The 25,711-nt window shown below is 39.8% G+C and overlaps 1 protein-coding gene across 8 annotated transcripts in view; it reads left to right on the top strand.

The window, feature by feature from the left end:
* The window catches only part of PARD3 (par-3 family cell polarity regulator), a 415,339-nt gene that overhangs the window by 274,874 nt on the left and 114,754 nt on the right, over positions 1–25,711 (top strand). For all 8 annotated transcript variants that reach the window (XM_054389981.1, XM_054389984.1, XM_054389980.1 and 5 more), the window contains 2 exons: positions 121–348; positions 6,550–6,766. In XM_054389981.1, the coding sequence (XP_054245956.1) occupies positions 121–348; positions 6,550–6,766 (445 nt within the window). The remainder of the gene's footprint in view (positions 1–120; positions 349–6,549; positions 6,767–25,711) is intronic.

Consider the following 25,711-nt stretch of genomic DNA (forward strand, 5'->3'; position numbering starts at 1 on the left):
ATGTGAATAATGTTAAGTGTGTCCCCAAAGACTTTCAGGATGGATATGCATAATCAAGCATGCAGTTCTCAATACTAATTCTAATTACTCTTTTTCCCCCCCCTTGCTTAAATCACTAAGGTTCCCCGACCAGAGATGTGGGGCCTTCATTAGGTCTGAAGAAATCCAGCTCATTAGAGAGTCTGCAGACAGCAGTTGCTGAGGTGACTCTGAATGGTGACATTCCCTTCCACCGCCCGCGCCCACGAATTATCCGAGGACGGGGCTGCAATGAGAGCTTCAGAGCTGCCATAGACAAATCATATGATAAACCTGTAGCAGATGATGATGATGAAGGCATGGAAACTTGTAAGTAAACTACTGCTGTATGTAAAGAATGTTAACAACATAGGTTAATTCCTTTGAGGAAGGGAGTAAAAATAGTAGAAGATAATCTTAGGATTTTAAAAGAATAGAACTAACTTCTTTTCAGCATTTTTTTCCCAGGCTTTTTTCCTTTCATATACATTAACAAGTTGTAACCCTGCAGCTGTCTTCCTTTCTAAAATGAGTAAATAAGATTATTAGAAGTGTGTTTACTTAAATTAGTCTGAAAATTTTCTGTAAGACAGCTAATTAATTTACTAGTTTAAATTAGAGAAAATCATTATGCAGAAAGACAAAACCCACTGAATTTATGTTACAGAAATATGTGTATCTAAGTTTGAAAGAATACATTTGTAGTGTCTGGGAGAAAGAAAAAGAAATTACTGTCCTTTAATTAGAGTAAGTCTGGCAGATCTAATAAAATATAAAGTTAATGATCAGCTATTACCCACCCTAATGGGCATTCATTTACATTTTCAGTTCTTTAACCTGAAGTATGACCCAACATGTGGGGAATGTCATTAACATAAAAGACTCACTTCAAAGCTAACCTTATCATTATTGAACTGTGTAAGAATGGGCTGGTAAAATGACAACTGGTATTGAATGAAAATAGTATGAATGGAAAATTGCCTCAATCAGAGGTTGTATTAGAATCACTGAATTTTTAACCTTTGTGGTGTGCTACTTTCAACCTGTCACACACCACCAGAATATTTTTTCATCAACCTGCAGCTAGTTAGAAGTTTAATGAATGAAGATGGTAGTGGGAAAGTTGCAGTAGTAAAATATTTAGCCTGAATGCTAACAAAAAGGGCTTGAAAAGAGGTTTTTTTAATTTTCTGCTCTTTTTAAAATGTTGTTGTTTCAGAAAGTCTGTTTCATAAGCACCATTCCCTCATACTCTTTTACAAGCTACTTGTGCAATCGCTCTTTTTTCTTTCTTTTTTTTTTTTAACTCTGTGTTTTTTTTATTTTAAATCTTCCTCTTTCCTAAAGTGCTTTGAGACTAAAAGGAAGGCCCTTTTGCCAGTCACTTTTCTCAAAGGTGATTATGGGTGGAATTAATTCTGCTTTGCTTTTCCAACACCTAGCAATTTCACGCAGCAGTGAGGCTAAATGCTGATCTGGTGCTGCTGGCTGTCAATCTATTTCTGGCCAATAGAAGAAGAGGTATGAAAAAAATGTGTAGTGGTCCTTCTTATTCTCCCAAACTGCATGCCTATGGTCTTTTGGGAAAGAAGAGCAAGATTTTCTAAAGGCGAGTCCACTGGTAGTAACATCCTGCTTTGAGGTATCAGGCATCCAAGACTTACCCAGAAGTTACAGACAGTGTAACTTCATTTGATAAATAATATAGCAAACCTGTTGTCATTTAATGCTTTCTTGGGTGAATATAGGTTTATGAGATTTCTGTAGGGAGGGGGTGAGCTTGTTGATGCAGTGCATAGAGAGTAGAAAGGAAGTGTTTGGTGGCATTTGTATGCTTTGCATGGGAGTAGTGGAAAATGGAAATGCTATGGGGCAAGTCTTTGCCCTCATATTTCTGTATGGATGAAGTCATCTAGTACTGGTGAACCAAGAGCCATCTCAGTGTCATGGGAGAGCAAGAGCAAGGTTGTTTTCAAGTCTCACATGGTAAAGAAAGGCTGAGCAAAGTGTGACCAAGCTATACGTGAAGAGCTATGCATTCTGTTGAGTTACTTATGTTTTATTCTCTTCCACATACTATAATAAAACACATAAGAAGTAATCCAGAAATTTGCATGGCCAGGTTAATAGAAGCAGATGTGTAGAAAAGCACATGTAATAATCTGGTTGGGCAGAATTTTGTCCTTGAAGTCTTCTCACAGTGGCTCTGGTAGTTTCCTAACTGGCCTGGCCATGTGTTGCCTATCTTTCTGCAAACATGCCTCTGTTTGTGTTTGAACTGAGAGCACTGCAGTCTGCTGCACTTGTAAATTATATGTGGCCTTAGGTTCCAGAAATTTACCAACTGGTGCCTTCTGCTGGGCAAAGCCTGGACACATACAAATAAGTAGAAGTTAATTTAATAATCTGGTCCCGATGTAACTGATGTCTCACTGCTGCCTAAGTTGTTTTGTTTTTTTTTTTTTTTAATTGTATGTAATTATTCCATAATTGTTTGAAATTAAAATGTGGCTTTCTCTCATTATAAAACCCAGGCAAACATGTTGGTGGCCAATTTGCTGCTGCCCTTGTGGTTGGATCCATTTGTCTTCCTTGAATTTTTTCCCCTTTCTCCTTCAAGTGTTCAGTGCTAGGAGTGCTTCATTCTTCCAGGCATCTGACCCTCTTTGGAATAGCAAATAATAGCCCTGCAGAAAATTATGTTCTGAGGAATTCTTACATGTTATCACTTCTTAGACAAAAGCCATAAAAATACAGGTAGCATATGTGGCAAAGAGGCTGACTCTCTTCTGAATGTACTTGCTGTCCATGGAACAACTTGCTATTAAATTACTAACTGTAGGATGAAAATCAGATATCAGCAACTACTTCTGGGGTAACATTTTAAAGAGGGGTTGAGAAAATGCATGGAAGTTTAAATGGCTGGAAAGAAGGTAACATTTGTGGAAAGATGTGGGAGTTCAGCTTTTACAGGTCATTTTTCCTGAGTTGTTGTATTTTGGTTTTTTTTTATTCTCCTTAATACTTGAAATAGCTGACTGGAAGCAAAACGTTATCTTGAATGTCTTGAATGAGAACAAAGCGTTTTGGACTGGGAGGACTTGACAAAGCTTTCTAATCTTTTGCTGAATCTTAATTGCTGGAATCTAGTGCTGTATTAAATATCACAATAAGAGGCCTGGAAGCTCAGTGGCAAAATAGCTTCACATTAAGGAGCTTTGATTCCTCATGTGCATCTTTTCCATTTTATGGCCTAATTAGGAGAATAGCTTCATAATACCTGTTTGTGTAGTTCTCTGTAGTACAGTGTGGTTTACAAAATGACACTAGTTTTCAGGTTTAATTGATGTTTAAAGTATACTCCAATTTAATTTTTTTGGTTTCAGCATCCTGAATGGGGAGGCAGGAGGTTGCAGGAAAGGAAGGAAAATAAGAGCACCAAAACAAATACACTCTGCATTTTGCAGTAACCTTAATGTCATTACCACAACTTAACAAAAATTAGAAGTTTCATTTGTAGCCTGGGCTTGAATTTTAATTGCACAGCATTTGCATTTGTTCTAAACACTAGTAATTAGGTATATGTTAATTGCAGGATGGCTGTGCTGCATAAAAGTGAAACCAGTTTCTTCATATTGAGTCCTTGTAAGTAAGCTGGAAATGTGCTTAGTGCAGTTGAGACACCAGTGTTTATTCCAGGAGAACAGACATTCTAGTTTACAGGGCTCAGTCTGAGCTATGAAGTTAATTGCAAGCAAACTGTGTATGCTAGACAAATATTTATTGCAGTACAAGTGTAGCAAGGAGGCAATATTATCTCCATAGAATGTGCAAAATCAAAGGAAGCATTGTAATGACAAGTTGTTCAGCAACTCAGCGTAGTGTACATGTAATACTTACTTAGGATTAATTGAATCTATTGTTATGTGAATATGAACAACCATGGGTCAAAACTGATTCATTCGTAGAACTCTAGGAATAAATTACCAAGTAAGCATTTGACTAAAAAATTTGTCAGAAATTTAATGCCATTTTTTTTTGTTTTTACTAATTACATTCGTTTGCAAGTAGAATCTTTAAATGTCTAGTTGGTTTTAACTGGAACAGATTGTAGCTATAAATTAAAATGCAAAAAATTAGCATCTCCATTCCAAAGTGGTTTTCCACTACTCTTTTAATAATAACTAAATATCATCCCAGACACTGATTAAGAAACACTGTGACCAAAAAAAAAAAAAGTACAAGTACAGCTAGTACAGAGGCATGTATAGGACAGGCCTATTAATTTTCTAAAATTAAATTATGTGAATATTAGAACTGTGTCTCCAGTTTGAAATCTGTATCGTCTGCTTAACTCAGAGGACTCCCAAAGACAAGTAAATAGGAAAGTTAACATGGAAGTTAACATGAACCTCATGCACTGCCAACTTCATGACGTTCAACAAGTCAAAATGCAAGGTCCTGCTCCTGGATCGGGTTGATCGCAGGCACAAATCCAGGCTGGGTGCAGAGTGGGTTGAGAGTAGCTCTGAAGAAAGAAACTTGGGTGTATCGATTGATGAGAAGCTCACCATGAGCTGTCAGTGTGCTTATGCAGCTCTGAAGGCAAATCATATCCTGGGCTGCAACAAGAGGAGTGTGGCCAGCAGGGCAAGAGAGGGGATTCTGCCCCGTGACTCTGTTGATACCCCACTTCCAGTACTGCATCCAGTTCTGGTGTCCTCAGCATAAAAAGGACACAGAGCTGTTGGAGCGAGTCCAGAGGAGGCCACAAAGATGATCCAAGGGCTGGAGCACCTCTGCTGTGAGGACAGGCTGAGGAAGCTGGGGTTGTTCAGCCTAGGGAAGACTCCAAGGAGACCTTAGAGCTGCCTTCCATCCAATACCTGAAAAGATCCTACAGGAAGGATCCTAAGGGTATCTAACAGTAGGACAAGGGGGAATGGTTTGAAGCTGAGGGAGAACTTTCCCTGGGGGAGTTCAGGGCCAGGTTTGATGTGAGCTTGAGCAGCCGAGTCTAGTTGAGAGGTGTCCCTGCCCATGGTGGGGGGATTGGAGTCAATGATCTCTGAGGTCCCTTCCAACCTAAGCCATTTTATGATTCTATGCATCTATGAAATGGGAAACGTGTAGATTCAAAAATAATTATTAATGTGGAGATTTATCTGCCATGGTATGTTTTTCTTGAAATCTGTTCATGTGACCTTCCAGGGTTGGAGAATATTTGTGGAAGTCTTGAGATGCTTAGTGAGTAGGTACTGAGTCTGTTGTGTATGCTAATGAATAAACAGTGTTTTCAAGGCAAGTATCTGAGAGAGGGAGAAGAGGTGATATTGTAGAGCTTTTAGTCAGTGTTTGTATACTTTTCAGTTTCATTAATTCCTTGTAAGGTGAATATGAATTATGACTAAGAAAAGCAAGTTTGTCTTCTATAGTTTGTGTATGAGACATGTCTAAAGAATTACACAGTTCTATTGGCTGTAGAAGTGTTGCTGAAGTCTAGAAACAATATTAGCAGGAATAATAAGCAGTAAACATATACTAAACTGTAAAGTCATATTTTTTTCTTCTAAAAGCCATGGCCATTTCCAGATCTGACTACAAAAAATTCTTCTCCATAAACTCTGTATATATAGAGTAAAATGGTATTTTTCAACTTCTCCTGCCAAAAGTTGTTTTAAGCCTTTGTAGTCATTAGAGCTATAGGAGACAGCTCAAAGTATGCATCTGTGATCCTAATTGCTGCTTTGTGCTGTCTGCTGTAAAACTGGGAGGTGGTGTAGCCCTGCTTACAATGGGATGATGTAAGATCTTAGAGCTCCTGCAAGGTCAGAGCTTCATCAGGCAGCCAGTGTAATTTTTGGACTTAGCTTTAAAGTTAAGTCAAAATGGTTGCAGTATTCTGACCCATGAGCTTGAAGTGTTTCATTATTTCTCACTAAGTTACTGGAAGAGCTTTCAGGTTTTGAATGGGTTGTTTCTTTTGGTCATTGTGTTTTAAATTGCTCTAGGAAGTGGAATGCTGTGACAAAACCACTGTTGTTACCTGCAGCAGAAGAAATGCTCTGTTAAGGCTTGCATTGAGGGTTGAGAGTCCTTAATGACTTTCATAGGTTTATGAGTATTTATAAGAATTTACTTACAGGGTTTACTGCATTGCTGTTGTTTCTCCTTGCAGATATTTCTAAAGCTCTCCTCAACTGATTTAGATACTGAAACTAAATAAGCCAATTAACATCACTTTGCTAATCCTCTTTGTTAATCCATAAATTATTCAGAGGACCCACAAAGCATGAATTGTGTTTTGCAGAGTGTTCTGCAAAGGTGAATTCCTTGCTATAGGAGTTTAATAGTACAAGTGAACATTCCAGAAAACTCCAGCATGAGCAGATACTGTTTGATTGGGTTTTTTTTAAGTATTTTGTAGTTGTGCATATACCCTGTTTCAAAATACTTTACTCAGTATACCAAAAAGCCTGCCCTTGTTGATTCTTCTTCTCCCTACTGATGTTTCTTGCCATGTGCTTTCAGTGGAGGAAGACACAGAAGAGAGTTCAAGATCTGGTAGAGAATCTGTGTCCACAGCAAGTGACCAGCCATCCCACTCATTGGAGAGACAGATGAATGGAAGCCAAGATAAAGGTGACAGAAAAAAGACTGGAAAGGAAAAGAAGAAAGATCGAGATAAAGAGAAGGATAAAATTAAGGCAAAGAAAGGAATGCTGAAAGGCTTAGGAGACATGTTCAGGTAGGTGCTTTGCAATCAAAGGTGGAATCAATTATAAAAACAAGTCTCATCTTTTGTTTATTTGTTTCTGTTGTGACTGCTGAGGCCATGTTTTACTGTACAAGTGTATACATGATACATAGGCTGATCTCTCCATGAGTCTGTTGGTGTCATGAAAGGGTAACAGCTTAGAGTGGATGAGAAGGAGGTGGCTGGAAGGGTAAAGGGCTGCAAAGTCAATAATGGGTTTAAGTAACAAACTTTTTGGTCTTGTAAAGAGTCTTTGGTGATGTCTCAGTAGTGTACACACCCTTTACCAGGTCAAACAAATCTAGCTTCTTTTGTGTTTTTTGTTGTTGTTGTTTGTTTGTTTTGTTTTGTTTTTCAACTGTGCTGTTCCTAATACTGTACCCAAAGTTTATGTGTTACTAAATGAGTGGCTTTATATTTGCTCTACTATGAAGACTGTTTGGTAACATGTGAAAGGGATGAATCAGTTTGAGATTGAAAAACAGCATGCTCCTCTCAAGGAAAAAAGGATCTAAATAAGGTGGTGTGCTCTGAGAAGTCATGGTCTGGAGAAAGGGTCAGTAAAAGCCTTGATTTTTACCAAGTAGTGATTTTTTTTTTTGGAAGGAGTCATCTCTCCAGCAGACATAAGTGATCTGGAAGAAGCAGACTGCTGAGGGACACCCTGCTGTTCTAAGTAGATGGTGAAGCATGACAAGCACCTTTGATCACTTATGGTAAGGGGTAGGAGAGCAAGAATATCAGTCTTTTCTTTTAGCTAGCTAGAGTAAATAAACACATTTGCAAGAGAAAACAATTTTAAGGCAGTGTTTGTTTTCTCTGTATATGCAGTGATTCATTATTTAATTTTGAGGTGAGGTAACAGTATTTTAAAGAGTATATACAATGATTCTGCTTTGAAAACATGAATGGAGTTTCAGTTAACTTTCATTCTTTGTCCTGTAAAACATTAATTGAACCAAGGTTGTAACTGCAGAGGTTCTTGAGAGTTGTTCTATTTCTGTGAATTGTATTACAAACTTAGCAGAAAAAAATAGTTAATTAGAAAATATTTGTTAAGCAGGGGGGGAAAAAGTCATTATTTTGAAAATTAGTTACAAATGTGTTTAGAAAATGCAAAATAATATCAGGTTGTTAGACTGCCTATGCCACAAAACACCAAAGGAGTCATAGGAGATAGTTCCATGTGTCAGATAGGAAGAGAGCTCTTCAGCCTGATTGCTGGCAAGTCTCAGCAGGGATGCTTGCACCTTCTGGGCATTTGCCTGCCTAAATTCAAGACTGAAGCAGAGGGTTGCACCCTGCACTGTGGGAGGATGGAAGGTAGGAGATAGGAAATGTTGATTGGCTATTTCCTTCAGTCTTTGGCATTTTTATACATCAGAAACAACAGGTGAAATCATGATAAATTCTATGGGTTCTAAGTAACTTACTGAATGCTATGAATGCTGTCATGAGTTCAGTCAGAAAGAGTTTCCAGCATCTAGAAAGCTTGTGCGGCTCGTTGGACTTCAGCTTCCTCCTGTGTAACATTCCCAGTACTCAGAGGACCTGTGAGACAGCTGCTTCATTTTGCAAGATTTGATAGGAGACGAAGGGCTGACTTGCAGATAGTCCCATCCCTAGAGATGAGCCTTCCAGTTGCACAGAGCCAGCTTGGTGGGGAGCCTGCTGGCTCCTCTCTGCCCTCCAGCCTCAGAGCCTATTGCGTGGTGCTATTGTGTGGCTTTGAATGGTCTAGGTGGAAACAAGAGTGGAAGTGGAAATTAATACCAATTTTAATCAGGTGCTCTGGCACTAGGAAGTCACCTTGTCTGCATGCTTGATACAACACTTCTGAAATCTTTAATCTGGAAAGAGCAGTAATTTGACTGACAGAAAGATTTGATGTTCACTTTGCTGTTTGCTCTCCATAACAGTCAGTGTCTTCTTGAGTTATTTTTTTTCCTCACTACCATTTCTGAGTGAACTTTACTTTTCAGTCTCCTCTTAATTAACGTGGGAGCAGTGCTATCTGGATGCAGTCAACTCCTCCTGGATCTGTAAATTAACTTGCACCTTGTCAGCCCACCCAAGAGAGGTGCTCCTGGCAAGCAGGAATATGCTGATTGAGGGAATTAAGCATTATGCTTCAACTCAGTGCTTGATTTGCTTTGTTGACAGGCTTCTCAATAATGTTTGAGAGATGGGCTATATTATGTCTGCAAGATAAGCTACTACTTCTGCCTATAACCTGCTTTGTTTTTCTGTACAGCCGACACACATCATAGGTATCAAGTAATCACTGAAAGCAGTTGTACGATAGAAAATAATGATGACTAACATTTAAAATTCAAGCCATGATCAAAGCATAACTGGATGTTTTGGTTCAGTGCAACACTCTGATTTCCTTGTAGTTCTTTTTCTTTTCTCCTTTTCACTTCCCCCCCCCCCTTCCTTTTCAGTGCTCTTATCTTAAAATAATCTTTCTTCATTAGGTTGTGTGGGCAAAAGCGCTTGTGGGATGAAATTACTGTTAACTGACACTTTATTCCAATGTCTGTATTTAGCCAAAGGGCTTTTTTATTGCCTGTATGCAAACTGGCAGCTCATAAAGTAGAGTCAATGTGATGCATAAAAATAAGTCTCCTTGCCTTCAGTTAAAATCTTAGGATTTGCTACTGGGATCTTCATTAAACTGTACAGTAGCATGGAAACTCCCACTTAGAGAACCCTGGGTGACATTTATCCTTCAGTGTCTAGTCATCATTTCTAAGAAATCCCAGGATGATTCAGATAGCAGCTTAAAGTCATGAATAAGTCTTCTAAACACTTCCATTGTTTTACTGCTTGTATCAAACAAGCAGTAGGGAAGAGGATTGAGGTGCCCATGAAGGAGAACTATAAGATGCAGGGTGCAGTCCGTGTGACTCTGACACACACAGCTTCTGTGATTTCCAGAGGACAGTGGGCTGTGGACAGTCTGAAAGTTCACCCTTCTCACTGCGAAATAAATCTGTCTGAGTATGTGTGTAGTTCTCTTTTCAAACTGACATTTCAGGGCAGAACAGAATAATCTCTTCAAATTTGTCATTTGGCTGAGAAGTCTCTCTTCACAGGTGAATATAGGGCAGAAGCTGATATAGAAGAGTGTTGAACAAAAATAGTGATCTATTAGAGGAGATGCAGAGCTTTGCTTACACCTGAGTGTATTTGGTTTAGCTGCAGAGTTGCATCATTCCTGTCCTTTTATCCCTTCAGTTGGATCACATGCAATGTCCTGTGGCTGTAATCCCATACCAAAGGAGAGGTCACGCAGTTCCTTCTTCTCTGTTGCTGGCATTTAGGAGGTACCTGGATGGCCACTGCCAGCTGAACAAATAGTTTTTGGGAAGCTGATACGAAGTTCTCCGTTTTTTTGTTGTTTCACTACTAAGAGGGCACAAGTGGATATATATGTTGATGTCAGAATTTTATGAAGATCTGTATGCTTCTCCAAATGCAATGTAAAATATGCTTACTAATTTCTGCTTCTTGATAAAAATCACCTTGACAATCAGTTGATACAGAAGTTATTGCAGTGCTGCCTTAAGAAAGAGACTACACAGTTTCAAACAATGCATCTGCAATTAGTGCTGGTAGGGATACATTAATTTGATGGGCTTCTGTGTTGTGTGCTTCTCTGACATTTCTCTCTTGAGAGAGAAGAATTGTTTGTGCCACATTCTTCCCCTCCTCTTGCCCCTGTCATGTATAGAGTTAATTTATGAAAGTGGATCCCCTCAGGATGTAAAATAGGAAGATTTGAGATTGTTCTCATTTGTAGGGTTTGGATGATGATGAAATAACACATCTGGAGTGCTGCTGATCACTTACGATCCCTGTACTTCATTCATGTTTATTCCTGGGTGACTGCACTGATGACGTAATAGGCAACTGAAGTGGTAGCTCGACATCTTTCCTCAGCTTCCTCAATCCATGTATAGTTTTCCTCTGTGCTTGTCCCTGAACCATGATTCTGTGAGGCAGTCCCACATGAACATAACTTTTCAGTGCAGGACATAAGCACTGTGCATTGAAATTCAGGGAACAAGACATTTGTGTTTCTAGTACTGGAGGCTGTGTATTTCAAGATCTGGCCCCTAAGGCTGATAGAGATGTAAAGCCATAATGTATGGTAACTGATCTTTAGTTCTTCTCAACTGTTGTAGGATAGCCAATGCAAATTAAATATTCCCAGATTACTATTAAATTCTAATCCTAATTAGATTTAATTACACTTAGAATTATTTCTGAGAGTCTTGAAGTATCTTCCAGTTCTGTGAGAGGAAATAGATAATTTAGTTTGCAAGCTTATTTAGCTGAAATCAGATATACTGCTGTCTTTTTCCCTCCCCACACACAGCTGCTTCCAAGGTGCACTGCACATGTCCAGATTCATAAACATATCATTTGTAGCTTTGAATTACACCTTTCAACCACATTAAACATCTGAGACCTCTGACTGGGCATTTGGGAGAATTACCTACATGGATTACCGTTGCTTGTTACATGACTTACTTCTAGTGCCTATTCTGGCTTTCATTTAAGTTTTCTTATCATAATGTCTGTGAGGAGATGAAAAGCAAGTCACAAGGGTTACACCATTGATTTAGTAATTACCTTCTTTTACATTTAATAACAACCTTCAGACTTAAGCAGGCATATGACAAAAAGGTATCTGAGTTGTGTAACATAGTGTTGAATTATACCCTAATCAACAGGACTGGCAAATACCTTCAACTCAATAAAATAAAATCTGTGGTCTGATTTTCATCATTCAGTAGCTTAAGAAGCAGCAGTAATGGCATTTTCCTTAGAAGCATCACTAATAGAAGTCTTTGTTGGGAAATGACATTTACTGATGTATGGACTTAATAGAAAACATGGGAACAAGCTCTGAAAGTTACAAATTATTTCTTTTTCATGAGTGCTCTGCTCGTGGCACAAAACACCACAAATCTTGAGCCTTAGAATACAGAGGAGGAGGGTATTGCTTGAACACCTGCCAGTTGTATCATTTCAAACTCGGAAGGCTGTTGCTCGTGCACGGAATTGTGGCTGGGTTTGCTAATGCTCACCTGAGAACATCACCAACAGCTTGCAGTGCTGGTGCTCAGGCGTTCATCAGGAACACTGAGCTGGGTCGTTGCTCAGGTAAATGAAATCTGGGGCCATTTGCACTCTGTTTTTCTCCTGTTACTGCTATAAGCCAGCTGGCATCACTGTCATTAAGTCCACATCTGCTTCCCCTCTTCTACCACAAGCTAGAAATGTGTGCCCCATTACAATCCTTGCTGCCAGGTCTAAGCATGAAGCCTTTCAAGATTCAGGGGAGGGGCCCAGTCCTTGTCCTAGCTGCAAGTTGGATACTGTAAATGGCACCCTTCTTTGCTGGGCTTCTCTGGGCTGCATTATCCTGATCCATTTTCAAAGTTTCAGCTGGCCACTGGGTCACACAGAATCAGCAAAGCCTTTCGAATGAAATCAGCCATGCAGCAAATTGTTGTCTTTGATGCAGACAATTACTCAGGGCTCTTATAAATGTCTTTCAAAGCATTTTCATATTCTTCACCTCCTTATTTCCAACAAGGGACTGAAGGAGATAAGCTTCACTAAAAATAGCTTTTCTTTTTTGGAAAGGCAAGCCATGCTCCTTCCTTCCTCTCCACACTTTTCCACCTTCCTGTTTTCTGGGGTTTTGTGCAATCAGCTGCTTTGAGGAAATGTGTTTCATTGCCTGCAGCCCCAAACACGCCAGGGTTTCACTTAAGCTGTCACTGGGGCAGGGGGCAGTGGAATGGCAAACTTGTGTTTCTAAACCAAACAACTAGACATAATCTGTCAGGGATTTAAGGAATGCAGCTTCATTAAGTGGTTAGTAAACTCCATGACTTTTAAACGAAACACAGAAAGCAGTGGTATGCGATTGTGCAAGGGAGATTTGAAGCGAGAGATTAACATAATCCTACGTGGCTTTCTAGTTTGTCATTCTGACAGAAAGCAGGGCTTTGCTCAGTGGATTCTTAACACTGGATTTTCCCAGAGTGAATCTTGAACTTGTTAATCTGATGGGGGTGTATCCTATGTATTTGTGATTTGTTTTTTTTTTTTCTTTTTAATTTCGATAGAATCAAGGCTTTCATTTCTAACATGCAGAAATAAGTGTCAGGATGACCTGTTACTAGAGAGGAGTTCGTAGTGGCTGCTAACATATTCTCCCAGTATTCTTCCTTTGCTTGTCAGTGAGTTTAAATAGAGAACCTTTGACACCTACTGCACCATCTCTGCCTGCAAAGCAAGCGAGGGAGGCAGGCGCCGTGACAGCTGAGCCCTCCGCCATCCTGCCCGGCGTTCTGCCGCACTTCTCTTCCAGGCCTGATGGATGAATATAGAATGCAAGTGTCAAGGATGACACCTACTTTATAATCCCTGTAAAGCAAGCCTTTTCAGAGAAGAATTTGTTGACAGTTCAGAGATTCAAAGGAATTTTCAGTTTTAGCTCATGTAGAAAGGGTTTTTTGCCTCCACCTGATGTGATAATTGAAGCCTAACTAGGCAATGTGCTGGTCCCTCACAAAGAATGGTAAATAAATACTGTCTTGAGACATGAAGGATTTGCTAGATGATAAGCTCTGTTAATGACATCTGTTTCATTATCTGTTGGAAATGTTCTTTGGTGGTGTAATTTGCTACTGATAGCACCTGTACATTGGTATGCATCATGGATGCTGTAGATTATGTTTTTAAAGCAGAGTCTTCTTTGAAAATCCTTTCTAAAAACAGGAATAGGAATGTTGTCTTAGATGAAAATTAATGCAACTTACTATATTTTACAGCTGAAGATGGCACAGGCTATTAAGTCATAGTTACTTGAGGTGCTTAAGATGGCAGCTACAGGGCAGCTGATCCTTTTTTGAAAGGCAAAGCTTCACCTTACTCCTGTGTTTCACTTCCCGGGAGCAATGATCTGTAGTCGTGTTGGCAGGCTGATGCCTCCTGTTAGGATTTCCACGAGCCCTACTCTTGTGCAGAGAAATAGTCATTAAAGACAGAATTACAGAACACACTTCAGTGAAAATGGCAAAATGGGTGTCAACCAGTATGGTTTCCAGAATAGTCCCTGTGAGCCCCTGCATTTCCCTGAATGCAGTAAGATAATGGAGGGTGTAAGGCATTCAGAAGGTTTATTCAGGCTTTTAAATTGATGTTTCAAGGAAAAAAGAAAAAAAAAGAGGTATTAAAGTTTTGTAGAAAGATTAAGAGAGAAGGAAATATTAGGAACAGTGTAAGTAGTATTTTCTCCCCTTTGCTGATGAATTCTGGAGGTGAAAAAAAAAAGGTAGAATTAGGAGGAACTGAAAAGATACTGAAAATACTACAGTTTTAGAGGGACTCTGGTGGGAAGGGGTCTCTGCTTGGTTCAACTCCTGCTCACAGCCGTCCTGCTTCAATGTTTCATCAGCTGAGTGTCACACCCAGTTGAGTTTCGAATATCTCCAAGGATGGAGGCTCAGCAGCCCCTCTCAGCAGCTTGTTCCAGTGCTTAACCACTCTGTTGGTGAAAAGTATTTGTCCTCAGTTAAAGGGAGACGGGAACAAGATATGGTGAATAATCACTGGTACAAAAGAATTGAATGAATCAACATGTTTCTCATGAAGCAAAACCATGTGGATGTACAGTAAGATTGCCATTCAAAAAGTTTAAATTTTCAAGGATTTTCATGCTTTGTGATTATGCTCAGGGATTTACTGCCCCCACAGTTCTTTGAACACTATGGATATGGGAGATAACACAGCTGAGCATGCATTTGTGGCTGTGAGCCACCCATTGCATGCTAAGTGTTTGGGAAGCAGGTATCAGTAAACAGGTTATTTTTACTGTGCTTCCAAGCATCTTACTCTAAATTGTCTTGTACTGACAACTATTAGGATACCAAGCTTGACTGGTTGATATGATACCTAATAGTGTCTGATGTGATCCACTGAGCTAGAAAAGGTGACTGTTTTCTGTGGGACTGAAGAAGAAACAGTTTGCAGAAACCTTCCTTTCTCTTTTTTCATGCTGCACCAGAAAATGTCACCTGTTTTTGAACTAAAACCCTAAAATTGGCGTTGTGTTAATGATGGTGCTTTTCATTTGCATCTCAAGTAAAACCTCATGCATTTGTAGTCAGGCAGTCACAAAGGAAAGGAGTTAATGTTACTTTTGGAGAAAGTATTGCTGTTATTTCCTTCCATGTTTGGTAGATTCTCTGGAGTTTAATGTAAGAACCTGAGGATGAGAAGTCACACAGAGCTTAATGATAAGTCACTGTACCCCAATACCTGCCTCTGACAGTGGTCATTAGTAGCTCACAAGAGTGTGGGGTACCAGAACAGGGTGACTGTATGGCAGCTCCTCCCAGGTCTGTTTTCCAGACTTAGAGAGGTCTGCAGCCCAAGGATCTCTTGAGGAGGTGGCATTGTGCTCAGGTACAGAACACAGTGTGTGTATACTCTGTTCAGGGCCATTTGCCCATTGTTACTGACAATTTGGGGTGTACTTAGCCAGTTCCAAAATACTTAACAAAATGTGTAGCATATCATATACAAAAATGTACTTCAGAGATTGTGTAGAATGACTTTTGTATCAAGGAGCTGCTTTTACATTGGCAGTGTGGAGACTTGATTGCAATGCACTGCAGTAGATCTGACTCATTATGGCAGTATTTTATGGCACTCAGGTAAGCATGTTTGCAAAGTGGCAGTAAACCTTTTTGATGTGCAATAACATTTCAGTAGTTAATGTAGTGTTCCACTGCATATTAACTTTTACTGCTTCTGTGCAAACTTACAATAAGCAGGAGTGCAAGAAAAGGCTGTAAATGCTTGTAAAATAGGCCCTGCTGGAATGCACTTCATGAACTAGTTTTACAGTGTATGTTGGGGCTTGCTGATGATGTGGTTAATAGCAAATTTTGCAATGTTTGCTTCTGCAGAGTGTAAATTCATGATTTCTACAAATGTTAGTACTTTTTCTCAGAACTTTTTGGATATCAGTCTTGCAACTCCTAGTCTTAAAAGGAAAAAGAACCACAGTACGGTTTCAAGGAATTACTTGGTGGGTTTAACTATTTTCAACAAGTATAATAGCCATTATATTTGGCCATTTACAAAAGGGTTTGTGTTATAAATTGAAAGTAGTTGGTAATTCTGTTTTGGTAGAGAAATTCTCTGTTAGAAATAACTAGTTCAGTAGATATATTTACTTCATAGACCTGGCTTTGTCAATGGAGCATGCAGAGTCAGCTCTTAACGTTTGTGCTTGCAATACAGACATCTCCTGGAGCTTGGCAAGTTGCTTAAGCTTTCAGAAGGAACTCATTTTAAAAATTACCTAATACCTTGTCCATGCTAATCTCACCAAGGGCTCTGATGTCCTGTGGTCTTTCCTGTATTGTAGAAATATGCTAAAAAACATAGAGCTTCCAGGTGCTGCTGTAGAGTTTAGTTTGATGGTGGATGGATAATGGAGAGATGACTGAAAAATGTATATAAATTTTCTTTTTCTCTGCTATGCTGTTACAGGTAGTACTTAGTGAGAAACAAACAAACAAAGAAAGTTTATGGATTAGCTCTAAAAGTTCTGACAAAGAGGACTTAACAAAAATGCACCTAGAATCTTAGCTGTATCAGCATTTTTGAGTACCACACTAATGAAAGTAGCATCTTTTGGTACCAATTGCAAATGCTTCTAGCATATTCAACACTAGGTGTGCCAGCAGCATTTAGAACGTAAGCTGAATTGCTATTACACATTTCAACAGCAACATGCCACAAATAAATCTCAACTATTTCACAATGTTATTACAGATGTTATCTTTGTCTTTAACCCAGAGTGCTGAAATTCAGAGCACAACATCCTGTTGCAAGCAGGAGTTTCAGACACAGTATTAAAGTATTTATTTTCTCTGATGTTGCTGAGCAGGTAGTGATGCCAACAGCATTATCATCTTTAAGTGTAATTTGTGGAGTTCCAAATGCTTTACTACTTCTGTTTGCCTTTGATAGCTGCAAAAGGAGGAAAACTCTTTATGTGAGATAAATAAAATGTGAAGACAGTGCCATTTTCATTGGTATTTTTAAAAAAAGATTTATTTTAGGCTGAATATTCAGAAGAAATATTAAGATGGCAGTGGTAATTGCTGTGTAGTGTGTGCAGCACTGAGCATGAGCAGAGCTAATCTCATTTAGAGAAGAATGTCTCAGCAACCAGATATCTTTATGTCAAGATTGAGTTTATTTTAAATATCAGCTGTCTGGGTTTCTAAATAAATATAGGCCCATGTCTTAGAGAGCCTGAGCACGTGTGAGTGAGAAGAAAAGTGTCAGTATGTATGGGGCTGGTCCAGGCCTGAGGTTTTCTGTGCCAGGAGCTGATGAATTGAAAAAACCCCTCCCCACCAACCAGCATCTCTGGCCTGTAATTAGTCCTTTGCAAGTCCTGGTTTGTACACCTTTTCATTTTGAAATAAATCTTCGCTCCCAGCCTGGCCCTGAAATAGTCAACAATATCAATCACAACTGATATAGTTATTTCAGCTGCAGTCACCGTGAAGACAGCTCGAGCTCTGAGTACTGGCAGCCATAGGATGCTGCCTGTCCCCAGGGCTCCAGGTAGCTCTGGGCAAGCCCCTGCACCAGCTGCTGCAGGGACTGGCTGACAAACTAACTTCCCAGCCATCATGCACTTGAGTCTTGTCACCCCCCCTCCAGAGATAGATTGTTCTGGTGCTGCTGCTGCTGCAGCTGCAGTGCAAAGTCTTGCTCGTCATTTTCCACCCAGAAGATACTACGTATGTAAAGCAAATTTTCATGCTGCAGGGCAGGCTATCAGCTGACAGAACAGACAGGGGTGTGTGAAGCCAGCAGTGGCATCTTAATGTCTACTAACCAAAGCCTTGGCACCGGCTATGACCTGTGCCTTAGCCCTGTCTTTATAACAAGCTTTCAAAACAACATGCCTTGGGTTTTTTTTGCTGTCTTTTTTATGACAGTGTAGATTCAGGGGTATTCAATGTAAGTTGACTGAGTTGTGCTCTAGACCACCTTGTAAAGCATCCTATTGGCATTATTTATTCATTTCTATAATTTAAGGTTGGGGTATTTTTTATCCCCAAGGAGACTTAGGTTGCACTGTGGAGCCTAGAATGGGGCAGAAAACTCTAAACCCATCAGCACTTGAGTGCCATAACTCAGGGAGGGGAACTGCTGTTTGGTGTTGTAGGTGTTACCAAAGAAGAGAATGCACACTCGTCTGGGTTTCAAGGATATTGTGGTTAGACCCCACAGATCCTATAGTGTTGTTGTAGTCCTCTGCTGGAAATCATCTGTGCCTTCTCTACCTCCTATAAGGGTAAATATGTGAATGAGGCTAAAGATACAGAGTAATTGCCTATTTCTTAATTTATCCTACAGAGGTTATTTTCTAGGAGATGTGTATCAACAAAGATTTTCAGTAATTGACAGAAAAAGTGCTGACTTATTAACGTTTCTTGGTAATGAGATCTGCGGGGAAGTTTTAATCTTTGGAAGGTTCCAGATGAACTGCCAGTAGTTTGATTAACTTTTTGTGTGTTTATGTCAACCTTTGTTGATTTTTATAGAGTATAATTGCAAGGCTGCAAGACTAGGTTTCTGGATTAATATTCCTGTAATTCCTTGCTCTAACTAGCCCATGTCTTACACTTGTGTCCTCCTTGCTCTGCCTGTTGCATGTGCTTAGCCAGCATCTGCAGTGATTTTCTTGTTCTAGCTCATATATGTGCAAGTGTTTCAGTTGTAAAATGGAATTATGAAGACTCGTTTTTCCTTTTCTGCCAGAGAAGTGTTGAAGCAAATTTCCCTTGCAACTTTTCTGTCTCTTTTTTCCCTTCCTCCTTCCCCCCTGGCATCTCTTGAGTGCCAGTAAAATGGGTGGGTTTTTATGTTTCATTAGCATTTCTTATAAGATCTGCCTTTAGACCAGTACCCATTTTCTAAATTGTACTTCTGTACGATTGGGAAAAATCATGGTAACCAGATGCAGTATTTGTCTCTGGCCTGGCAAAGTGTTAGATTTAACAAAAGAAGCTAATAGAAATGTTCAAATTGACCCTTCTCATCAATTGGACTTCTTGGAGCTCAATCAATTTCTCATTATTATCAGAGTTATTCACGCAGAGGCAGAAGTGCTAGTATTTCTTATAATCAGCCCTTGAGCCAGATGTAATTTGCAATTTTGAAGCATTGTATTTTGAAACAATAAGGCATAAAAATGAACAGAGCAGGAATTAGAAGCATAGTTTGTGGAGAAAACTCGTTGAAGAGTAGCCACGGTTTAAACGCTCTCTGTAAATGCTCTTGGTGGACACTGGTAATTAGAGGCATACAATGTAGTACTATTAATACCTAAATTGGGCCACAATTTTTTAGCTAATCTGTAGAATGTGACAAATGTAACAGCAGAAGCTGCGTGCTTGCAAGGCAGCAGTTGTCAGGTGGGGAGCGCTGTGCTAAGGCTTTGTAACCTGCTCAGTGCAGTGTGAGCAAGAGACCAGATTTGGCACCCAGGATAACTGCAGTGTAGGTCAGGCAGGCATCTGTTCATAGCAGGCTGCTGTTGGTACTCAGAATTTAGGAAAATCTTTTCCTCCCTATGCATTGCAAAGTAGAGGGCTGTATGGCTGCGTTTATATAAGTAGTCTGCAAAAGACAAGTTGCCATCCTGGAGGCCTTAACTCAGAGTTTTTTCAGGAGCTTGCTCTTTACTTTGTGAGACATTATTTTTTGCAATTTGTATTTATAGATTACTGTTTAACATCTTGCTGCCGAGTACTGAATTACCTGACAGGGCACTGCGGTCTCGGTGGGCAAATTCTGTTTGAGAAGGGGCACAGGAGCATTTGAAAGTACATTAAGTGACAGTAATGAAAGGATATGTTGCCCATTAAGATTATATTATCTATTAAAAGTCTGAATTAGCTTGGCTGTCATGTATGAGCTACTTTCTTCAATGACAAATAGCACACACGTAGTATATCAAATTTAATCTTGGGGCAAGTAACTGCTCTCTTTTTCAAATCCATACACAACATTAAAGAGTTTTTGCCACACAAGCAAACTTCAAAATGCTTAGACTGTTATAAAGCATCCATTAAAATGTCATGTACTGCTTCTGTTGCTGGTGATTGCTAGCACAGTTGCATCTAAACAGAAGCTTTCTTTTTCATTCCTGATTCCTTCAGGGATGCCACAATCCACAGTTTAACAGGTTTTGGCTGACCACCATAAAAAAAGTTATTTATGATGACTTTTAGTACATCGTGCTGTTGCTTACTGAGTTAATTTGGCCATGCAACAAAAGAATCTCTTGTCTGTTTGCTGACTAGCTGCTGTCTTTCCAATATTATCATTGTAAAATTATCCCCACTCCCTCTGACTTTCTCTGCCAGTGTTTTGAACTGCAGTCGTTTGGATTAGTTGTTAGGGTTTTTTTTTCTTGTGATTGATTTATTTATTTATTAGAGCTGTCAATGGCTCCAGCTAGCTTTAGGCAATCATGAGTAGCAATGCATAGCATTGAGTAGCAATGAGTAGAAAATTATCTTCTGTTTAGAAGTTTGTAAACAGATGGTCTCTCCATAAAAGAAATCTGTTTTTAAAAGTTCCACCATTTTATGCTGGAAGTAAATATTACGAATGCTTAAGTTGTGAAAAGAGAGCGACTTGGTGTGAATAATATTCTGCCTGTTGTGTCATGCCTTTCAGGAAATGTTATCAAAACTGTTTATGAAAATAATTGAATGAAACCTCCTGACATGTCTCTTGGTTTGGCATCAGACCCACTTTCTATGCAGTTGGGATACTGACTCAGAAAGAGAGGCAGATGAAGCTTCAGTGGCTGGAAACGGTTACCAATCCCATATGTTGTTTCCAGTTCTTTGCAGGGAGTTGTGGGAATCACCGGTGATGTTGCACATGAAGTGCTGTGATTTATGTGCCATCCTGGCTGTTGGGTTTGAGTAGCCTTAGTTCGATGAGATGGAATAGGATCCTCACCAGAATGGTGCTGAAATGTGGGGTTTAGTGTTTGGGAAGTGAGGCAGAGGCCATTGTGAGAAAATGTGTGAATATAACATAAAAGGGCTTCACGTGCTTTACAGTGCTGGTGCACAGGGTGGCAGCTTCAGAGAGGGCTGATGATTGGGAGTGATCACCAGTTCTCCTGCTTTAAATTTCTGTGCTCATGGCTGAACATGTGAGTTTCTGTATTGCTTGAAGGCAAACTGCATTGCTCTGAAGAGGTACAAGTGTATCTTTTCAGAGGTATTTTTCATTATTATGAGTAACTTGTGCCTTTCGTAATTCACCTTTCTTGTTCTGGGGCAGCAGAGTTCTCCAGGAACCCTGCTGGCAGGGATCTTCTGATGAACGTTGCACCAGAAGGATTTCTGCTTCAGGCAAGACAATCCTTGGAGAGTGAGAGCTTTACATGTCCCTTTTAACTATGCCCACCAGCCCCTACATCAGGGTGCTTTGCTCCTGCTGCCTGTCCACCAGTGCTTCTGCATCATCTCCGAACAGTGCTGCTGCGTCATTCCACTCCCTCCTAACAAGGAGAATTTGATCTGCTAATTTGATTAGATGTGATAAGTGGCTGCTTCTAGAAATCCATTGCAAATAGGCAAATGTTTGCGCTTACAAGCAGATATTTAAAAATAGTGCCTGCACAATTTTGCTTTGAAAGGAAGGCTTGTAGGCTCCAAATCATCACCAGCCAGGGTGAATTTTGTTTGTGTGCTATGCTGAATCACTGTTGATGCGTATTCATGTCTTTATTTTTTAGCAACAGAATACTTTTCTGTGTCACAATAATCTTTTGCAATATAAATCTCATGATTTTTGCTGATACAGCAGGGTGAAAAGGATTAGAGAACTCATTGCAAAATCTTTTGAGTAGTGTTGGGTTGTGTATGTGAATACTGGTTGCTACTGTGAGTAAAGAGCACGCCTTGAAGGCAAAAAGCACTGATAGAATAGCTCAGGACATTTACCATTTGTTAATTTTTAATTATGGTCTTTTTTTTCTGTTAAGGAACACAATGCTACTGAACTTCAGTCTCAATCAATTTTTGTGTTTTGTGGGGTATTTTTTTATTAATCATCTAATGCATGTTTCTTCCATAGCTTTTTATTCTAATGAAATATGTGGATGGTTTGGCAGATGCCGATCTCATCAGTAACCCATTAGAGTAAAATCCATTTAGGAGATTATATGTGTGTTGTGTTTGTTACATTAAGAATGCTGATAGATACTCTTTAAAAATGAAGCTAGTGAAAGTTCTAAGTGTGGAATTTCTGTTGCTGCCACTCATACATCCTCCTTTCTTCGTTTGTTCTGTCTATATATTTATTTATGCAAAATCATTTACATGTTCCTTATGTCTGTATGTTTACTTTTCTATACATTTCACAGATTTTATATATATACAGCATCATGTCATAGCTTGAGCTTGTTCTTTAAATGTTGTGCTATATGTCTTCTCTGTTGAGTCCCATGTTGTTTAGTTGCTCTGATGCATTGGCCCAAAGCCACTGAAGGCACTTGCTAGTCAGTGCCTCTTAGCTGGGTGCAATAGGCTTTGGATTAGGCCACCTTCTAGCTGGTGGTGACAGTCATCCAAGCACCCAGCATCCAAGCAAACAAGCTGGCTAGCTAGGGACTGACGAGGAGGTTTGGGTATGCATTTTAGTTTGACTATCCAGAGTTCCTGGGATTTCCTATTTGAGAGTCAAGCTTTGGGCACATGGGTCTGTGTTCTTGTCTTTTTGTTAATAATGTGACAAACTAGTATCACCAGGGCTGAGGATGGTCCTTTCCTCTGATGTGACTTGGCTGTTACATTCTGTACATCATACCTTAAAAAAATGGTCCTCCTGTATTTTTTAATTCCTTAATTTACTGTGATTGCTATTGTTGGCTGAATCTGAGGATTAAGTCTATGGCTCTGTGAATATGACTTTGAGCATTTATACTTATCTTGAAACTTTCTCTAACCTTTAATGTAAAAGGAGAATTAAGAAGCTATAAATTAAGTAGAACCCTGGAGTATCTTGGCAATTAGAATGAATAAGATTTCAGCTGCAGCCTTTCATCAATTTCTCACACTCTTGGATAGAGAGGGTATTTTGAATTTACAACCTGTATTTCAATTAGTCATAGAAATTTTTTTCTTCAAGCTTTTGCTTATGCAGTTACAAAATAAAATTAAGCTGTGTGTTAGCCATACTTTTTATGACAGGTTTTAGATGAGAGAGGTACTGGATAAACTAGTTGTTATGGGAGGTAGTGTTTCTATATTTATTATTTATTACAGTTGCTATTATAAAGAGATTATTATATAACTTTACAGTATGTATCCTAAAAGAAGTAGAAAGGTATGTCTCTGTGAACAGAGAGGTAATTTTTTGTTGTTGCTATCAGGGATTTGAAAGAAAATGTGCACTTTCCTTTTGCCTTTTGTTTTCCATCACCATAACTAACAATATTCTGTGCTTCCAAGAATTCAGACTGGGGGAAGTGGTGGCTACAGGTGCTGTGCTGCTATGGCTGCAGGTGCTGCACAGCATCTGGTGTAGCTCAGGCTTTAGCTTTCCCAGAACTTTTTCATCAGGAATATGTTAACTTTGTGAGGCAGTAGTGCATGAAGTTTTGCTGCATATCACACAGTAGCTCGTGCCTGTGCCTTGGTATCTTGTGCCCTGATTTAGGTAGGGCTTTTATAGCTCAGTCAAATTGTTGGCACTGAATTTAGCAAATGACAGGAGCTTGGAATCGGATTCCAAAGACATTGAACATTGGTGTTCAGATGCTCCTTCTCTGCCCTGTTTTGTGTTTTAATTCCAACAGTAGTTCTTAGCATTACTTTTAAACACTGTCCCCCTTTTCACTAAAGCAAGGAACATTGCTGTGCACAGATCCTGAGCTGTGCAGTTCTCAAGTCTGCTTCAGAAGGAAAGTTGTCATTTCATTTGCATTTGTAAGAACTACAGCAAGTATCCCAGCAGCCAGCCTCACAGCGATGAGAATGAGACCATCACAGATTCAGACAAGTGCCTGAAAAATCTCCAGGTGCTTCAGGCACTTGCCAGCCAGCTGCGTGCAGAACAGCTCCTGCATCTGTGAAGAGAGCAGCGAGGGCTGGGATCAAAACTCTTGGCAATATCCTCAAGGCCATGTCCTTACAAAAATCTAGAGTCTGCCTGACACGGCTGCTGATTTTCAAGGGAGGTATCTTTAACAGTTGCACTTTGGGAGTTTCCAGCCTTAGGTTGTTATCATTAAGTGAGCAGTCCCTTCAGAGGGGGAAGTTACTACACAGGTGTGCCAGGACGTTCAGTACATGGAGTATGGAACTGGAAAGTTCCAAAGTTGTCATGGATCATATAAGGGGGGATGTGCATACTATTTTCATCTTCCCTTCATTTTGAGTAGCTGAGCAGTAAAGAAATAAGCTTCACAGTGGTGCATCTGCTGTAGATGCAGGGAGATTGGAGGGAAAGTGTGACATGGAGGGATGTTTGTGGGCAAGTCAGGGACTTGTATATTTAAGAAGGTGAGACTTTTACAGAGATAATCCAGATCTTTTCCCTGGACCAACACATTCAAATTGGGGTGTTTTAAATACTGTCATTAATTCTGGGACCTGACTCACACTTGGCTTCTTTAGCTCACCCAACTTCTCAAGGGCTACTGGTGAGCAGCAGTGCAGGGTGGGCATGGCATGTGCATTTGCTGTTTTGAAAGCATATTGCATAGACTGATTGATTCTCAGTAGTCTCAATACTCTTATTCTTGTTTTTAAACACCCTGTTTTACTTAATATTCATGAATCACAGCAGGAAATGTCTACCTGAGAAAATTAGAAGGACTGGTGATTTTGAATAGCTTGATACCAGTGTAGCCACCACTGTACAGCTGAAGGAACATTAGCAGCTCACTTTAGTGGTGAGCCCGAGTATTGCTGGGTGTTGCTTTTCTGTAGTTAAACTTGAGTTGAATATGAGTGTTAAATGATTTCCAGATGTCTGTTGTGGACGCCTGTTTGGGCTGTGGGTTGCACTATGATTATAATGGTACTTCATGGAGCAAACACTTTTAATAGAAGTAAACAGCAAATACACTTGTAAGCAAGCAAAACCTTTGAATGATGGTTGGAGTGGGGAGTGCTGATTGCTTCAATAGAAATAAAACAGGTGTCTCTGTGTGTGTGTCCATATGTATCACCATCACAGTTCTTTTAAAACACCTTTCTCAAGTGCTTGTGGGAACCTAGAAACTGGTTTTCCTTTGTTTGTCTGTTACTTCTACTGCTGGAAGATGAAGCTTAGCAGAGATGTTGTTAGATTTGCAATTTTGGTAGGAAAGAGAAGTCTTGCACTTGAAAATATTTTTGCACAGAGACCTTGCTAAAAGTATACAGATTTGTTCAGAGCCAAACTCATTTAGGACGGTGTGTTCCCAAAGTGTTCTGCAGCTCCATGGCTTATGAGTATCGTGGAGATGTTGTCTGTGATAGTGCTAAAAACACAAAGCCGTGATCAGGGAGGGGGGAGGATGGCGTTGATTGTTCTGGGCATGAGTGTAGGGACAGTGCAGTTAATGTTGCTGAACTTGTTACAGGCAGTGGTGATTATGGCAGATATATCACTTCTGCGGGTGACAAAGTCCAGAGAAGGCAACTTTGCAAGACCACGGTGGTTCATACTCTGCCAGGCTGCCAAGATGACCACAGAGCTTGTCCGAGATGGACACTGGAAAGTGGGAACAATATGGCCACCCTTTGAAATGCCTGGGAAAGGAACAGAAATGTCTTCTGAAGACTTTATCAGGAT

Source organism: Indicator indicator, chromosome 20, assembly GCF_027791375.1.
Source record: "Indicator indicator isolate 239-I01 chromosome 20, UM_Iind_1.1, whole genome shotgun sequence".
In the NCBI taxonomy this organism is placed as follows: domain Eukaryota; kingdom Metazoa; phylum Chordata; class Aves; order Piciformes; family Indicatoridae; genus Indicator; species Indicator indicator.